The sequence below is a fragment of the Apium graveolens genome, chromosome 5 (genome assembly GCF_009905375.1).
Source record: "Apium graveolens cultivar Ventura chromosome 5, ASM990537v1, whole genome shotgun sequence".
NCBI classification, from domain to species: Eukaryota; Viridiplantae; Streptophyta; class Magnoliopsida; order Apiales; family Apiaceae; genus Apium; species Apium graveolens.
Window position 1 is genome coordinate 317,188,419 of NC_133651.1, and position 19,025 is coordinate 317,207,443.

Genomic DNA, 19,025 nt, shown 5'->3' on the forward strand with positions numbered 1-19,025 from the left:
GAAGAAAAGGGGTTTTGTTTATACAAATATTTTCTTAAATTAACTAATGAGGAAATTTAGAAAAAATGATAAAAATACCTCTTTTTTTAGAGTTTTAAGACAAAAATACATCTTTTTAAAATTTTGGTCAAAAATACCCGCCTAATACGTATTTTTCAGTTGTGTATTAATAATACCCATTTTAAAAATGGATAATTTGTATAAAAAAGTTGAAAAAAATTAAAAAAAAAAAAGAATTAAAAGAGAGATACGCATTCACATAATGTGTATCACCCATTTGATTCTGGTGATACGCATTTGTGACATGCGTATTGTGCTTTTTTTAATGTAATACCAATTTTTCAGATTCGTAATAAATTTACCAATTTCTAAAATGCGTATTAGGAATGTATTTTTGGCCATAAACTCCAAAAAGTGATATTCTTGTTACAACTTCTAAAAAAAAGGTATTTTTGGCCATCACCCGGAAATTTACTATTTATTTACTTGTAAGTGTTGGGCATTGTTCTAAAAAGCGGGATCGAATTTTAGTCGAATCGAACATTAATCGGAATGATTAATTGGGCCATTAATCGAAATTAATTTAATATTATTTTTATTTATGACTAATAATATATGTAATTATTTTACTATTTTAAGTATACATATATATGTTTTATAAATATTTATACAAATAAATTTAAAATATCGAATATTATTAAAATACATATAATTCTTAAGAGTTAACTTATGAATTGAGATTAATTTAAGATGAAAAAATTGAGAAAGTTTATTATTTAACCATTATAATAGTAAATATGTATATGCGATTATTATTTTTCTTAAAATTTTTACGAGTTTTTATTTTTGAAATATTTTTTCAAAATTTTACCAATAAGGTCGATTTTTGATAAATTAACTCCATTTATTACCAATTAATCTGATTTTTCCCGATTTTTAGACTGATTTTTCGTGAAAAACGATTTTTAACTTGATTTTCACTAAATCAATTCGATTTCCTATCGAACAACGATTAATTTCCGATTATTCCAAATTAATCGCCGACTTTTAGAACACTGGGTTACATCAATATTTTTTTAATGGGATAATCGATAATTAATCGGATTAATTAATCAGGTTATTAATTGAATATGTTTAATAAATTCAAAATTAATTAATTTATTAAACTAAGTATATTAATTTATGAAAAATGCATTAAGTAATCAAATTGATCGAGTACATTGAAATGATTAATCAGGTGTAAAATCGGTGATTAATCATGTGCCATCTCTTCTATATATAATAAGAGAACATGGTGATAATATTGATGAGATTAAAAAGTCTCATTGAAATGACTAATTTATCCATGTATTTTAAATTTATATAAAAGAGGCTGTTGGAAGGAATTGAACCCGGGTCTTTACATTCACAAACATATCATCTTACCACTACACCACACTGTTACTTAAGTCTTTTTATCATACACATAATATGCGAGTGTCGTAAATAACGACAATTTATTTAACTTTAAACATGATTGTTAAAATATTTGTAGAGTTAGTTTTGAACAATTGAATTTGAGATATAAAGTTAAGTATAACATATAAACGGATCATTTCCTTATTTATTAAACAATTTTTAATTTGAAAAATAAATTGTACATATAATTAATTTTTTATATGTTAAAAAGAGATACACTTATATAAATAATATATATGTGTACTACATATTTATATAAGTTATAATTAGCGCATTTCGATTTTTTTCGAATTCAAAATTAGAAACTGACCAATTTTTCAAAAAATATTCGAAATTTGACTATATGATCTGCCCGTAAATACCACGTCACTGTCTAGGTTTAATTTGAATTACGAGTTCGACTAAAAAATCTTACCAACAAATAAAAGTTTTGTGATATCTTATGTTGGTAAAAATTAATATCTTTGAGCTCTTTATAGAGTCAAGTCAATTGTTATTATGTATCAAAATTACTAGTTTCAAAATCAGAATTTTACCCATTTAAAAAAAATACTCGAAATTTGACTACATGACTCAATCGAAAATACATCATCACCATATAGGTTTAATAAATTTAAATTACGAGCTGGTTACAAAATGGAGACCAAAATACCAGATTTTTTCATAGATTTGCAACAGCTCGGAAGAAAAGTAATGGTTTTTAGCGAATAAAAAATGCAGAGGGTGAGTGGAAGGAGTCAGAGGAGGAGATTCAAGGTATTATCACTAATTATTTCTCTCAGCTGTTTCAGTTATCACAGCGTAACGGCAGATTGTCGAGTAGAGAATATGTGAATACGGTGACAGAGGAGGAGAACGTAGAGTTGGGAGCGGAAGTAACTCATGATGAAGTGAAGGATGCGGTTATGTCTATGTAACCGGAGAAATCCCCAGGAATAGATGGCTTCAACCCTGCGTTTTTTCAAACGTATTGGGGAATATTTGGGGATAATGTAGTCAAATTCTGCCAGCAGTATATGCTTATAGGGGAACTGCCAGATGGGGTCAATAAAACTCTTATTTGTTTGATTCCGAAAGTAAAGGTGCCGGCAACAATGTATGATTTACGCCTCATCTCACTTTGTAATGTTCTTATGCGAATCTTATCTAAAGTCTTATCTAATAGATTGAAACCTTGTTTAAAGCATTTAATTTCGGATAGGCAGAGTGCCTTCATAGAAGGAAGACTGATAAATGATAATGCTCTTATTGCTTTTGAAATAAACCATCATATGAAGAGATTGACTCAAGGTTCTAATGGTATTGCTGGCTTTAAAATTGATATTTCTAAAGCGTATGATAGGTTGGAGTGGGATTTTATTCGGATTGTGCTTCTCAAATTTGGTTTCTCAGAGTTGTGGATTTCCAGAATTATGGGCCTTATTACTTCAGTCACGTATAGCTTCATTCGAAATTGAAATGTTTTTGGAGAAGTCATTCCTTTTTGGGGTGTATGCCAAGGCGATCCAATATCGCCTTATATTTATATTTTGTGTGCGGAAGGACTTAGCTCCATTATTCGTTGGAATGAAGAGGTGGGATTAATTCATGGTTGTTCGATTGCACGAGGAGCTCCTGCTATTTCTCATTTGTTATTTGCGGATGACTGTTACTTCTTTTTTCGTGCGAATAAATCAGAAGCGGGAGTCATGAAAAGAATTATGGAAAGATATGAATGTATATCGGGTCAAATGATAAACTATGTCAAATCCTCAATCACTTTCTCGTCAAATACAGGGGAAGAAAGTAGGAAAGATGTGTGTAATCAGTTGGGAGTGGCAGCTGTACAAAACCCGTGTAAATATCTGGGGATACCAATGTTTGTTGGGAGAAAAAGGTCCCCACATTTTCTTTCTTAGTAGAGAAGGTTGAACAGAAGTTACAAACTTGGCAGAATCAAACGTTATCAAAGGGAGGAAATGTGACATTGTTAAAAACGGCAGCCCATGTGGTACCGAATTTTTGGATGAGTATGTTCTTACTTCCGCTGGAGATTTGTGATAGAATTGAAGTGAAAATGAATGTTTTTTGGTGGGGGAATGGAAAAACAGGAAAAGAAATCAAGTGGTTATCATGGAATAGATTATGCTCAGTAAAGGAAGATAGTGGGTTGGGATTTAAAAGTTTGAGAGATTTCAATATTGCAATGCTAGCAAAGCAAGCATGTCGTATTGTTAATGAGACAAATCCATTGGTTACGAGTATTATGCATTCTCGTTATTTTCCAAATTCGGATTTTTTAGATGCCCCTCTTGGTTCGAATTCGAGTTACGTGTGGAGAAGTTTGCTTGAAACTCAATATGTGATATGCCAAGGTTGTAGGCGAAGAATTGACAATGGTAAAACAACCATAATTTGGAAAGTGCCCTGGCTGCCATGCTCAGACAATGGGTATATGTCTACCGATATGCCAGATGAACTTCAAGAGGCGAAGGTTGAGGGATTGTTGGCTGAGAATCAAAGGGAATGGGATGATGACGTGCTGCAAGATATTTGCAATGAGAGAGACTATAATTTGATCAAACAAATTCCAATACCAAGATGTAATAAGGAGGACTCGTGGGTTTGGATGTTCGATGATAAAAGGGACTTCACGGTAAGGAGTTGTTATAGAAGATTAAGGGGAGAAGTAACATGTCCAGATAGAGGGTTTTGGAAACGTCTATGGGGATCAAGTAAGGTAGTTAATTTTCTGTGGAGGTCGTGTCGTCGAGTATTACCCACTGCTGTAGCCTTGGTAAATAAACATGTCAATGTGAACCCGGTCTGTTCTTGGTGCCAGATGCAAGTCGAGGATGCTCTACCTGTGTTGTTTAATTGATGTTTTGTGAATGAGGTGTGTTTGAGGATTGGAATTGCAGAAGCAGTGCAGGTTTACTCTAGTGACTCTGTAATGTCTGTGTTAAGCCGGGTTTTTCAACGAATAAGTAGAGAGAAATATGGTCTGGTGGGGATGATCTGTTGGGGTATATGGTCTAGGCGTAATAATTGGGTTTGGAATCATGTCAATACCTCCAATTTTGGTGTTCAATCTAGAGCCTACAGTATGCTGGCGGAGTGGAGTAAAACTAAGGACGACCAGGCTATGAGTTTACAACGACATCAAGCTAGTAACAGCAGGTGGTGCAAGCCTCCAGAGGGATGGGTGAAAATAAACTCGGATGCTGCGTGTCATTTGCAGACTAAAAAAACTGGTGCAGCTTGCATTACTCGGGATGATCAAGGCAGATTTATTCGAGCTCGTAGTACAGTAGTTCAAGGTCGTGCTCAGCCGAGGGAGATTGAAGCAATGGGACTGCGTGAAGCCTTATCGTGGACCAAAGAATGGAGGACTCACAAGTGTGTTTTTGAGTGTGATGCAAAACAGGTGGTGTAAGCGATTCATGCCGGGGGGGGGAGATCTTACTTTGATACAATAATTGATGATTGTTAGGAGTATCTTAAACACTTTTCTGAAGTGTTAGTGGTTCTTAATCCTAGGTCTGCGAATACTGTGGCGCACATGTTAGCAAAAGCCACGTATTCTATGTCAGGCTCTCAGGAGTGGTTAGTAACTGCTCTGGAGTTTATCATGTGTTATGTTGCTGCTGAGGCTAGTTAAGTTAATGCAAGTTCTTGGTTTTCAAAAAAAAAAAAATTACGAGTTCGACGAGAATATCTTACCAATAAGGATAAATTTTATAATATCTTATATTAATAAAAATTAATATTTTTGAGGTCTTTATACGATCATGTCAATTGATATTATGTATCAAAATTACTAACTGACCGGTTTTACATTATTACATTTGGAACTTGACCTAATATTTAAATATATTCAAAATTTGACATGCAATGTCGCAAGCTTCGTTAAAACTACGAAGATATACTAAATCGATTTATTTATTAATATTTCACTTTTAAAAAATTAGGTTTAAAATATTATTCATTGATGGTGAATTTATAAAGGGGTGCTTCTAAAGTTTTATTTTTTTCATTCTCTTTAGTAAAAATTAAACTACAACTATAAAGTAAAATTAATAATTTTCATTAACATGTTATTTAAAAAATGGTAAGACATTTGATGTTTTTTTCAAACAAATAGTTTATTTATTGCATTATTTAATTAAAGATATATTTATATTCAAATATTTGTAAGACAAATCCTAAATTTTATATTATTTAATTTGATATGGTTATTATAAGTAATCATATACATAAAGTCCCTATTTTTTGTGGAATTCTGGAGTCTAAAATCCTAACTTTATATTACAATTCAATCTCATGGTTCATGTTTTATGTTTCCAATAATTTAAAAACTAAAACAATAAACTACATGATATAAACGTGTGTTATGGTGTTATATCATTAATTTTGAGCAAGTTGAATATTTACGTGTTCTATAATGTGAATACGTATGTTTTTCAAACTGATTTTGTTCTATAAAATCATATGTTTTGCAATGTTCAACTTGTCAAATGTATGACATTTGCAAGATATTTATTAAAATAATGATATTTGCAGAACATGATTCACATTATAATACGTTTTACAATTTTTTTATACTAATTTACTTGCAGAAAATATATGGACTCCCGTATTGAACTAAAAACAAGGACTCAATATAATTTAACTTATATATATATATATGAAACTTGAAAAAGTATAGAATTCAATATTTTGAAGAAAAAAAATAAAATTAGCAATACTAAATTTACAAAAGAAATATTTAGTGTTAGAACGGTGACAGAGGAGGAGAACGTAGAGTTGGGAGCGGAAGTAACTCATGATGAAGTGAAGGATGCGGTTATGTCTATGTAACCGGAGAAATCCCCAGGAATAGATGGCTTCAACCCTGCGTTTTTTCAAACGTATTGGGGAATATTTGGGGATAATGTAGTCAAATTCTGCCAGCAGTATATGCTTATAGGGGAACTGCCAGATGGGGTCAATAAAACTCTTATTTGTTTGATTCCGAAAGTAAAGGTGCCGGCAACAATGTATGATTTACGCCTCATCTCACTTTGTAATGTTCTTATGCGAATCTTATCTAAAGTCTTATCTAATAGATTGAAACCTTGTTTAAAGCATTTAATTTCGGATAGGCAGAGTGCCTTCATAGAAGGAAGACTGATAAATGATAATGCTCTTATTGCTTTTGAAATAAACCATCATATGAAGAGATTGACTCAAGGTTCTAATGGTATTGCTGGCTTTAAAATTGATATTTCTAAAGCGTATGATAGGTTGGAGTGGGATTTTATTCGGATTGTGCTTCTCAAATTTGGTTTCTCAGAGTTGTGGATTTCCAGAATTATGGGCCTTATTACTTCAGTCACGTATAGCTTCATTCGAAATTGAAATGTTTTTGGAGAAGTCATTCCTTTTTGGGGTGTATGCCAAGGCGATCCAATATCGCCTTATATTTATATTTTGTGTGCGGAAGGACTTAGCTCCATTATTCGTTGGAATGAAGAGGTGGGATTAATTCATGGTTGTTCGATTGCACGAGGAGCTCCTGCTATTTCTCATTTGTTATTTGCGGATGACTGTTACTTCTTTTTTCGTGCGAATAAATCAGAAGCGGGAGTCATGAAAAGAATTATGGAAAGATATGAATGTATATCGGGTCAAATGATAAACTATGTCAAATCCTCAATCACTTTCTCGTCAAATACAGGGGAAGAAAGTAGGAAAGATGTGTGTAATCAGTTGGGAGTGGCAGCTGTACAAAACCCGGGTAAATATCTGGGGATACCAATGTTTGTTGGGAGAAAAAGGTCCCCACATTTTCTTTCTTAGTAGAGAAGGTTGAACAGAAGTTACAAACTTGGCAGAATCAAACGTTATCAAAGGGAGGAAATGTGACATTGTTAAAAACGGCAGCCCATGTGGTACCGAATTTTTGGATGAGTATGTTCTTACTTCCGCTGGAGATTTGTGATAGAATTGAAGTGAAAATGAATGTTTTTTGGTGGGGGAATGGAAAAACAGGAAAAGAAATCAAGTGGTTATCATGGAATAGATTATGCTCAGTAAAGGAAGATAGTGGGTTGGGATTTAAAAGTTTGAGAGATTTCAATATTGCAATGCTAGCAAAACAAGCATGTCGTATTGTTAATGAGACAAATCCATTGGTTACGAGTATTATGCATTCTCGTTATTTTCCAAATTCGGATTTTTTAGATGCCCCTCTTGGTTCGAATTCGAGTTACGTGTGGAGAAGTTTGCTTGAAACTCAATATGTGATATGCCAAGGTTGTAGGCGAAGAATTGACAATGGTAAAACAACCATAATTTGGAAAGTGCCCTGGCTGCCATGCTCAGACAATGGGTATATGTCTACCGATATGCCAGATGAACTTCAAGAGGCGAAGGTTGAGGGATTGTTGGCTGAGAATCAAAGGGAATGGGATGATGACGTGCTGCAAGATATTTGCAATGAGAGAGACTATAATTTGATCAAACAAATTCCAATACCAAGATGTAATAAGGAGGACTCGTGGGTTTGGATGTTCGATGATAAAAGGGACTTCACGGTAAGGAGTTGTTATAGAAGATTAAGGGGAGAAGTAACATGTCCAGATAGAGGGTTTTGGAAACGTCTATGGGGATCAAGTAAGGTAGTTAATTTTCTGTGGAGGTCGTGTCGTCGAGTATTACCCACTGCTGTAGCCTTGGTAAATAAACATGTCAATGTGAACCCGGTCTGTTCTTGGTGCCAGATGCAAGTCGAGGATGCTCTACCTGTGTTGTTTAATTGATGTTTTGTGAATGAGGTGTGTTTGAGGATTGGAATTGCAGAAGCAGTGCAGGTTTACTCTAGTGACTCTGTAATGTCTGTGTTAAGCCGGGTTTTTCAACGAATAAGTAGAGAGAAATATGGTCTGGTGGGGATGATCTGTTGGGGTATATGGTCTAGGCGTAATAATTGGGTTTGGAATCATGTCAATACCTCCAATTTTGGTGTTCAATCTAGAGCCTACAGTATGCTGGCGGAGTGGAGTAAAACTAAGGACGACCAGGCTATGAGTTTACAACGACATCAAGCTAGTAACAGCAGGTGGTGCAAGCCTCCAGAGGGATGGGTGAAAATAAACTCGGATGCTGCGTGTCATTTGCAGACTAAAAAAACTGGTGCAGCTTGCATTACTCGGGATGATCAAGGCAGATTTATCCGAGCTCGTAGTACAGTAGTTCAAGGTCGTGCTCAGCCGAGGGAGATTGAAGCAATGGGACTGCGTGAAGCCTTATCGTGGACCAAAGAATGGAGGACTCACAAGTGTGTTTTTGAGTGTGATGCAAAACAGGTGGTGTAAGCGATTCATGCCGGGGGGGGAGATCTTACTTTGATACAATAATTGATGATTGTTAGGAGTATCTTAAACACTTTTCTGAAGTGTTAGTGGTTCTTAATCCTAGGTCTGCGAATACTGTGGCGCACATGTTAGCAAAAGCCACGTATTCTATGTCAGGCTCTCAGGAGTGGTTAGTAACTGCTCTGGAGTTTATCATGTGTTATGTTGCTGCTGAGGCTAGTTAAGTTAATGCAAGTTCTTGGTTTTCAAAAAAAAAAAAATTACGAGCTCGACGAGAATATCTTACCAATAAGGATAAATTTTATAATATCTTATATTAATAAAAATTAATATTTTTGAGGTCTTTATACGATCATGTCAATTGATATTATGTATCAAAATTACTAACTGACCGGTTTTACATTATTACATTTGGAACTTGACCTAATATTTAAATATATTCAAAATTTGACATGCAATGTCGCAAGCTTCGTTAAAACTACGAAGATATACTAAATCGATTTATTTATTAATATTTCACTTTTAAAAAATTAGGTTTAAAATATTATTCATTGATGGTGAATTTATAAAGGGGTGCTTCTAAAGTTTTATTTTTTTCATTCTCTTTAGGAAAAATTAAACTACAACTATAAAGTAAAATTAATAATTTTCATTAACATGTTATTTAAAAAATGGTAAGACATTTGATGTTTTTTTCAAACAAATAGTTTATTTATTGCATTATTTAATTAAAGATATATTTATATTCAAATATTTGTAAGACAAATCCTAAATTTTATATTATTTAATTTGATATGGTTATTATAAGTAATCATATACATAAAGTCCCTATTTTTTGTGGAGTTCTGGAGTCTAAAATCCTAACTTTATATTACAATTCAATCTCATGGTTCATGTTTTATGTTTCCAATAATTTAAAAACTAAAACAATAAACTACATGATATAAACGTGTGTTATGGTGTTATATCATTAATTTTGAGCAAGTTGAATATTTACGTGTTCTATAATGTGAATACGTATGTTCTTCAATCTGATTTTGTTCTATAAAATCATATGTTTTGCAATGTTCAACTTGTCAAATGTATGACATTTGCAAGATATTTATTAAAATAATGATATTTGCAGAACATGATTCACATTATAATACGTTTTACAATTTTTTTATACTAATTTACTTGCAGAAAATATATGGACTCCCGTATTGAACTAAAAACAAGGACTCAATATAATTTAACTTATATATATATATATGAAACTTGAAAAAGTATAGAATTCAATATTTTGAAGAAAAAAAATAAAATTAGCAATACTAAATTTACAAAAGAAATATTTAGTGTTAGAAAATATTGTACAACTATTTTAAATTATTTGAAAATTGGTTAAAATTATAATGTATGTACTATTTTATTTAATCCATGTTATGCTATCTAAATAAAAAAATTAATATTAGCCGATATTTTGAAAGGATTAACAAATTCAACTAATATTTAAAAAAATTCATCAAATTGAAAATATTTAATTTTATAAAAATAATATACAATGTTATCAAATTACTATAAAAAGAAATATTATAATCATAAATGAAAGAAACTTTAAAATGATTTGAATGAAGATATTAGTACAAATTTATCTTCAGATTCTTGAAAAAAAACTTCTAAATATCAGTAGTTAGTCTTGACGATATATGAATTATATTTATGTCACATCCATGACTCATGCTCTGTTGAATAAAAATAGACATTGTTTAATTGTCAGTGCTACTACGACTACGATATATACATAATTGTAATTTATTTATGAGATAATTATAATTTTTGAATAATCATAAATACATGTTATTTGAGTAATTTACTGAATAACAATTAGATATATACATGAGCAAGATATCTAGCATATAAATAAATGAGACCAACATAATTTACTCAAAAATATAATAAATAATAATTTACATACACATACAAACATGTGATTTTATCTTTACCAATATTAAAAGATTCAATTTTGATGGTGTATTTCAAAGTTATTGATATATATATTAGAAAAAAAATAACAAAAGTATTTTATGTTCTGAAAATAAGAATGATCAATTATATTTAAGTTTTTTTTAATGTGTTATAAACTAAATAGATTATGTCAATTTTAATTTATGAAATTGACAATTATATGATTTCTTGTAAAATTAATTTTGTATAACAGAGATGATTAAAAGCTAAGTACACGGCCGAGATCAACTTTAGTTAATGAATTAAGACATTATCAATGATATTAATTCAACATAAATGTTGAATTAAAAAAATATCATTTTTCTTAAAAATAAATATATATTAATTGTAGTGTAAATTAATACTTTGGTGAATATTACGATTGCAAGTCTTACCCGTTTTAACTATGCATTACTAATCCTTTTAAATTAAGTAAGATAATTGTAAATTAGTAATGATTTTAGTAATAAAATATCTAACTATTCCAGGTTTATTTGACCAAAACCCAAAAAAATTACTCGACTCTGCAATATACATCTATGTTAATTTTTAGTTTATTTTTTATAAACATATTGACAATATTTGATGGATTAACTACAATCTTTTCCTTTTACACGTACAGTGACTGCCTTCTTGTATTTATTAAGTAAATACAAATTACACGACACAAATAAGAAAATATGTATTATTATTAATGAGATATATTAAAATCGTTATGAACGTTATTAATATTTTACATGAAAATCATACACATTGATTGATAGATACTCAACCTGTATTTAATATATTTTATACGTGATACAATACTAGCTTAAAACCCGTGACATGCATGGATCGCACAATTTTTTTTTAATATTATATATTAAAAAAAATTGAATTCAATTCTTAATTTTATTTATTTAAAAACTTTAAATGATATGACTTCATGATAATTATATTAGTAGACATATATGTTCATAACTTTTTAGAATATTTAAATTTATTTAAAGTGGTAGCATTGGTAAGGGGGAAATATTATTAAAACAAAATTATTATTATCATTTTTTTTTATCGTAAAAACCCGCAACCGCTACCCTTCGGGTAGGCTCTGGATAAACCCCACGGGCTCAGGTAAACCGCACTTAAGTTACATGCTCACATCTAGAAGGCATAATCATAAATTCTCCTCCCGTGAGATTCGAACTTGTGACCAAGAGAATAGTTATCTCCTCTTTAACCCCCAACTGAGTCAACCCACGCGGTCCGCAATTATTATTTTATTTAAGGTAAAAATATAGACCTTATAAAGTATTGTTTTAGCATGGTGATTACTTAATCGATTAACTATAACTCTGTAAAAGATTTTTGAAAAAGACAATATTACTAATTGAACGATATAGTTTTATTGATAATTATATGTGTATTTTTTTTAAAAAAAATTATGTTTTAATTAAAATTTAATTTTTTAGTTCACATCAATAGGATACGAATTATACATAGTCTAATATTAATTTGATTAATATCATATAAATGATTTACATTATTTTATTTAAAGTCTAGATCAATAAGATATTTTTGTTTTATACTGAATAATTAATATATATGATTTTATTTTTGTTGGTCGAATTGTATTTTTATTTTAGTTTTGTGTTAGTCTAAATCAATTGTATAATATTTTTTTCTGGATAACTGTATATAATATATTATTTTGTTTATCCAAGTTCATTAGTGTAACTTTTTCAAAAGAACTGATAGTATTTTTATTTTATCTTAACCCGAGTCACATTATATCAACAAAATCTAAATAATTATATTTAGTTTGATTAAATTTAATATAGCGCGAAGTAACAAATTATAGTAATATAGAACTTGATATGAATTAAAATTTAAATTTATAGAAGAAATTGAATTTAATGTAAATTATAATGATATAGAGTTCAATATAAAATAGAAATGAAATTTATAAAGTAAAAGAGGAAGTTGATTTCAATATTAATTAAAATTAGAATTAATCGACCTAATAATTAAAAATATAATAATTAAGTAAAGATAATTAAGTAATTTCAGCAAGTACCGACCGACCGACTACCAAACTTTTAATGTTTCGTCTATTATAATATAGTATAGATATAGATTTATCGATAAGAAAATGATCAAGAATTTAGATATAATTGTATGGTGTACCAAAAAAATCTAGAAAATGACGCGGGTTATTATGCTAGTTTTTATAAAATGACGGAAAGATTGATTGATCTATTTATGAGCCAGGCCCAGGATATGAACTGTGCTTCTATCCGTTGGGTCGAGAAAAAGTTGGGCCCAGTAAGATAATATGAATAGGGTCTTGTTTTTCGTTTTTGTACTCTTTATCTTCTTCTGCAACTCTGTTAAATATCTAATTAATTTCAGTTTTTTTTTAAAAAAATAGCTTAAGTTGTAAAGTGTAATACATCAGGAAGCAAGCTTGAAATCTTTGCGAACACATTACGAATTTTAATTAAATCGTTATCCCAAGGTATGTTATTACGAAAGTATTGATTATTATTCAACTTGTTATTACTCTGTAATGATTAATATGTGTTTGAGAAATATGTGTTTTAAGCATTGGTGATTGTAGTTGAGGTTAAAGTGATTAAGAGTTGATGTGATACTGAGAAATGAATTATTAGTTGTAGAGTCTTAGATTCAATGAAGACGATTTCGGGTGTGAGAAGAGTATGTAGTGTGTAGATACTAGTTAGTTATATGTGTGTACTGGGAGAGAGAGAGAGGGAGGGAGAGAGAGAGAGAGAGAGAGAGAGAGAGAGAGAGAGAGAGAGAGACGAGAGAGAGACGAGAGAGGGAGATGGTCCGGTGTGAGGCGAATATGTAGATAGTCATATGTGTGTACTTTGACAGTTCAGCTAAATTATAGAACTGTCCAAATAACTATAATGAATTTGAACAGAGAGAGAGAAGGAGAGAGAGAGGGAGGGAGAGAGAGAGAGGGGGGGAGAGAGAGAGAGAGAGAGAGAGAGAGGGTGAGAGAGAGGGGGGGGGGAGAGGGAGAGGGTCCGGTGTGAGGCGAATATGTTGATAGTCATTTGTGTATACTGTATGTTTATGAATTTGACAGGTCAGCCAAGTTCGAAATCTGTTAGTTTCGGTTTGAATTGATATTGAGTTGACGGATTTATCATTTAATGACCTTTTGGAGTTCGTTTATAAACAAATGACCTCTCTGATACGTTGAATGCCCAAATTTATATTTAACGCGTTGAAGTTCAAAGGTACTCTTTGCATTGTGTTGGACTAGTATTTAGGTGGGGTTTTTTGTTAAACAATCTATTGATGTTAAGTGGTAAATTACATCAACTGGGTACTAGTATTTAGGAAGTGTCACTTTTGCGTTTAGTTACTGCAACTCTACTATAAATTGAATAAAATGGGTGGGGATTTCGCTTAAGGGAACACATTCCATAAATGTGTTGAAACTTGAACTTCAAATATTTTATGTTAAGTTCTTACGCTCACGGGTATGCTATACTGCTATACTGCTATAATGCATAAAAAAGTTAACATGAGAGTCACATGTGTAGTGCAATATGATGTCCAGGACCTAAAGTGTGGACCCTTCGACCGTTGTACCCACTTCATATATTTTCATAGCCATTAACTAGATGCTTTGGCCCATGATACATGAGGCGAGTTGACATAATTTTATGGCCTCTGTCTCATAAAATTAATTAGGATGAGTACTCGCGTGGAACTTTTAGAAGTTGGTTATAAACTTGTACATAAAAGTAGGGACTAATACATAACATTTACCAAAAATCATTAATTAGAACTGTACATAAAAGTTGTTATTAGAAGCGCGCATATGCGAGATGCGAGGTGATACGCAGCCGAAGCGCTTCGCTTTTTGTATGCGATGCAACTTCACTAAAGAGATCGCTTCTTTCCATGCTGAGGGCTTAAGCACAGCGTGAGAAGCGCAAAAAAGACGCTCTTTTTATTATCTGTTGACTGGGGTGTTAACTGAGTCATTTTTAAAGAAATGGGTCATGAAAAAGCTGTAAATAGTGAAATCAGCCGACAACAGACATCTATAAAATAGATATATGTATATCATTAGTTCATTACTGTAGAAAATATGCCTCCCGTGGATCCTCAAAAGTCAACGAAAAAGGAAAAAACTACCTCTGAACCGTCATCTAATATTGTAATATGCAAAACCTCAAAATGAATATAAAAAGATTTCTCCACATTTCTAAATACTTTCTACCCTTTTATTTTGTGATTCCCCCACATCATTGTACTTCTATAAAAAGATTAATATTCAAAAGCTCAAAATGAAAAAAAACAATTGGAACGTACTGTTATTGTGTGAATTAATAATCACTACTAAATCTAAAAAACATATGAATAAAAAATCACTGAACTTCAACAAACAAATTTTCTTGTGCCTCATTGTCTCACTCTTTCATGTCTAAGGCAGCAAGAGGGTTGTTAACAAACAAATCCCAGTTCTTACTCACATTTCTCCTAGTAAGGATACTCTATCTTATTGTATTAGCTCTTAATTTTTTTTATTTTTTACTCGTTTTTTTGTATTTCAAATGTGGATTTCATAGCTATGATCATTATGGTACGTAATATGTTCTTGGTACAGGTCAATGTTGTGTGCAGTGTCTGCCCCTACCACTTGCATAACATTTCCAAGAAACATTTGTTTAAGTTCTAAGAATCTAGCTACCAGAAGGTTTAATGTGTCGGCTTCGATACCGGAACCTGATGGGCTTGCTGCAAAAGTTGAGTATACTCCATGGCTTATTGCTGGATTAGGGAATCCTGGGAATAAGTATCATGGAACTCGGCACAATGTAATTAATTTTTTTTCTGAATGTTGATAATGTGGTTTTCTTATGATTGTTTTTTACAGACTGTGTTTGACGCTTATTTTGTTGTTGATTAGGTTGGTTTTGAAATGATTGATAGAATTTCGCAAGAAGAAGGAATTGTGTTGAATACTATCCAGTCAAAGACTTTGTTTGGGATAGGTGCTTTATTAGTTTTATCATATTTTTAGCATCCCTTTTATGTTTTTGCGTTAGTAATTTGTTTGATTAATTTTACACAAATTGGTCCTCAGAGCAGGTTGTATTGGAGAGGTACCTGTTTTATTGGCAAAGCCTCAGACATATATGAATTTCAGTGGAGAATCGGTTTGTACTTTATATGACTCCCAATATTTTGCAATTTGCATTATAATTCAGTAGGCACTTGTTAAATTTTTTGGTTTGAGTTTGACTATAAATATAGAACTTGTTTATATGGGATTGTATTAGAGTTTTATTTATGTTTTCTATGTGATTTACGAGCCTGTTACTGAACTTGACAGATTTATGAATCGTGACCTTGGAAAGCTTCATAGCTGGAGATTAGACTAATAACTAATTATATTAGAATAAAGGGTGGTATGAAACTGGAATTGGAATAATGCATATCGTGAATGTTTTATAGTTACATCAGAAATTTATAATAATAGATATTTTTCCATCTTAAGATTGTCAGTACTCAATTCATATGACACACCATAAATAATCATCACCTCTGTTGAGATTAAAAAAACCTGAAGCTCATATAACATGGGGTTTCTGTTCTTGAATCTTGATTGCCTTGAATAGAATTGTTGAAGTTGATGGATATTTCTATGACAGAAAGCAACCAAATACATCATAATAGCCAACATCAACTTCAAGGTTTACATAACAAAAACATATTGAAGACTTACAGTTGTCTTGCTGAATAAGAAGATGATGAATTCAACTGCCAAATCGTACCCGCTGGACAAATTAGAAGTTCAATTAGTGAACTACATGGAAGGAGGAATAGTGAACAGAAAAGATATCACTGATATAATTCCCAGATAATGACACACTTCACCGACTCCATTTCTTTCTCCTAGTGTGTAGAAGGGTCCCCCGTTTTCTTATACTCTAATAGCACATAGGAGATTACTAGATACATTCTAATTTATTGTGAAACATAATTGAAAATTTTCAAATGTTTTTCACTTCTATTTTCTAAATATATTTAGAAAGCATAATATATACTAAATAAATAAAAATATGATTTTAAATATAAATATGTTATCAACTTCATCACATTTGAAAAAAGGTAAAATAATATATGGGTCATTTTACAAACATCAACTTCTTTCTATCCTCATTTCTGACATCAGCAGTTTTTACCTTAAATTTGCCACGCTTGCTATGCACAATGTTGATGTATAATGTCATATCCTTGTTAAAGTTGATTGTTGTTTTTCTGGTCTGAAGGCAACATCGTACACTATATTGTATGAATGAAAAAGTTCTTGTTGTTAGAGAAGCCTTCTACATGACAAGCATGTGGCAGGTTCTCAAACTCCAATATGTCCATCTCTAGTCTGCAGATTGTTCTTAAATTTGTTCTGCTAAATGTACTTTCTTCCTCTCTATAAGTGCATACAAATTTTATTACTTCTCTCTTATCTCTATTTTGTGCATTTACTAGGTTGGATCACTTGCTGCATATTATCAAGTACCATTGCGTCATATCCTTCTGGTATGCATTTCCATCCCATTGTATGGAGTAGCCAGATTATCCAGATTGCGTGTCTAAAGTAGTTACATGAGCTTTGCATTGCTTGTTTATGGCATTTCTTGGATAGGTCTATGATGAGATGAGCTTACCAAATGGTGTTTTGAGGCTTCAACCAAAAGGAGGACATGGCTACCATAACGGGTATGATTCCTCCAAAATCTTTATATTCTAGTCAGAAGGACCATTAAGGTGATTGTACGGATTTTATACTGGTGAAAGTGCACGTCCTAATACAGTTTCTGATGAACCATCAGGTATTTGAACCAGTTCTTAACTGGAACTTGAGTGATTCGATATGTAAATTGGAATCTGTCATAGACGTAGTGCTTTAGTGCTTGATGAATTGGCTTGTGGGGCTAATCCGATGCATATGTTGACATGCATTAGGGACAATATATTTCTTTAGAAGCTCGAAATGTAGTGCTAAACTAAAGCCAGAAAAACATTTTTTTTTATAAAATCTCTTCATATGCTGCGACAGTGTGATGTATTGGGTTTAGAAATCCTAATTGTTTGTATGTCCTAATTGTTTGTAAGTGATTGCAGCTTGGGAGTGAATTATTTGATTAACATAGAAGCAACTTGGTGAATTCAATTTCGTATCTCCACTAATTATAGTACAGTATATAGAGATATTACTAATTGATTCTGTTGCAGAGTTAAGAGCGTTATGGAACATTTGGATGGTCGCCGTGAATTTCCCAGGTTTTGCATAGGTATGATTTATCATCTTGCTGCTTTGTTTCATAGGTTAATCATTTATGCTGAAATGAACAATACATAAGTTTCTATAAAAAAAACACACTACATTATTTTGTAGGAATCGGAAATCCACCTGGTACTATGGACATGAAAGCATATCTTCTCCAGAAGTTTAGTTCGTTGGAGCGAAAGCAGGTGAAACTTATTTCTAATTCCATCCATCTCCCCCAGTCACGATAAATTCGTTGGTCAATAAGGTGTTAATCTTGTAATAGTTATTCTCTGTATCTTGGGGGATATTCAGCCTGTAAGGTTAAAAAAATTTACTGTTAAATATATGGATCAGTTCATGAGGTTGATGATTTAAGGATTTATACCTTACAATACATATATGAATTTTGTGCTTGTTTGGTTCCTCAATTGAAGAAGGCACTTGATTAGGACTATTTAATGGCTTTGCTTTGTTTATTACTCGGTTTTGTTTAGATTTTATAAGTTTGTTCCATTGGACAGGTGGATGCGGCATTGGAACAAGGGCCTGAGGCTGTGAGGACCTTGATACTGAACGGATTTAACAGTAAAGTTAATAGGTTTAATCTAGGGCAGAAGTACAAGTATCATAAAGTTTGAGCACAGACTTTAAAAGTAATTGGTATATATGTAGAAAATTTCTTGTAAGATCCATATTGTAGTTTACGTGTTTTCTTGCTATTTACATATGTAGATAACACATGTTTTACAATGTTGTATTTTTGAACATTTTTCAGTAGTACTAACTCAGCAGCATTTAAGATTTATATAATTATAAAATTATAAAGAATATTCCAGTATCGTGTTCGTTTATGTGGTATTCCACTTCATAACAGAAGCTGCCGCAGGCTCCTTTTGGTATTGTTGTTGCACAAGGAAACAATAGCTTTTTGCCGAAAAACAGGTGAT

The 19,025-nt window shown here is 31.8% G+C and overlaps 1 protein-coding gene across 2 annotated transcripts; it reads left to right on the top strand.

The window, feature by feature from the left end:
- Positions 1-13,100: 13,100 nt before the first annotated feature.
- LOC141659591 (chloroplastic group IIB intron splicing facilitator CRS2-B, chloroplastic-like) lies at positions 13,101-18,917 on the top strand. 2 transcript variants are annotated; one of them, XM_074466541.1, is made up of 10 exons: positions 13,101-13,272; positions 15,231-15,284; positions 15,409-15,619; positions 15,712-15,796; positions 15,894-15,961; positions 17,295-17,345; positions 17,452-17,525; positions 18,042-18,100; positions 18,205-18,281; positions 18,600-18,917. In XM_074466541.1, exons 3-10 carry the CDS (start codon positions 15,413-15,415, stop codon positions 18,714-18,716), a joined length of 738 nt encoding a protein of 245 aa, XP_074322642.1. In that variant the 5' UTR covers positions 13,101-13,272; positions 15,231-15,284; positions 15,409-15,412; the 3' UTR covers positions 18,717-18,917. The 2 variants fall into 2 exon arrangements, with proteins under 2 accessions (XP_074322642.1, XP_074322641.1); XM_074466540.1 differs by lacking the exon at positions 15,231-15,284 and having other exon boundaries at positions 13,105-13,272.
- Positions 18,918-19,025: the final 108 nt, after the last annotated feature.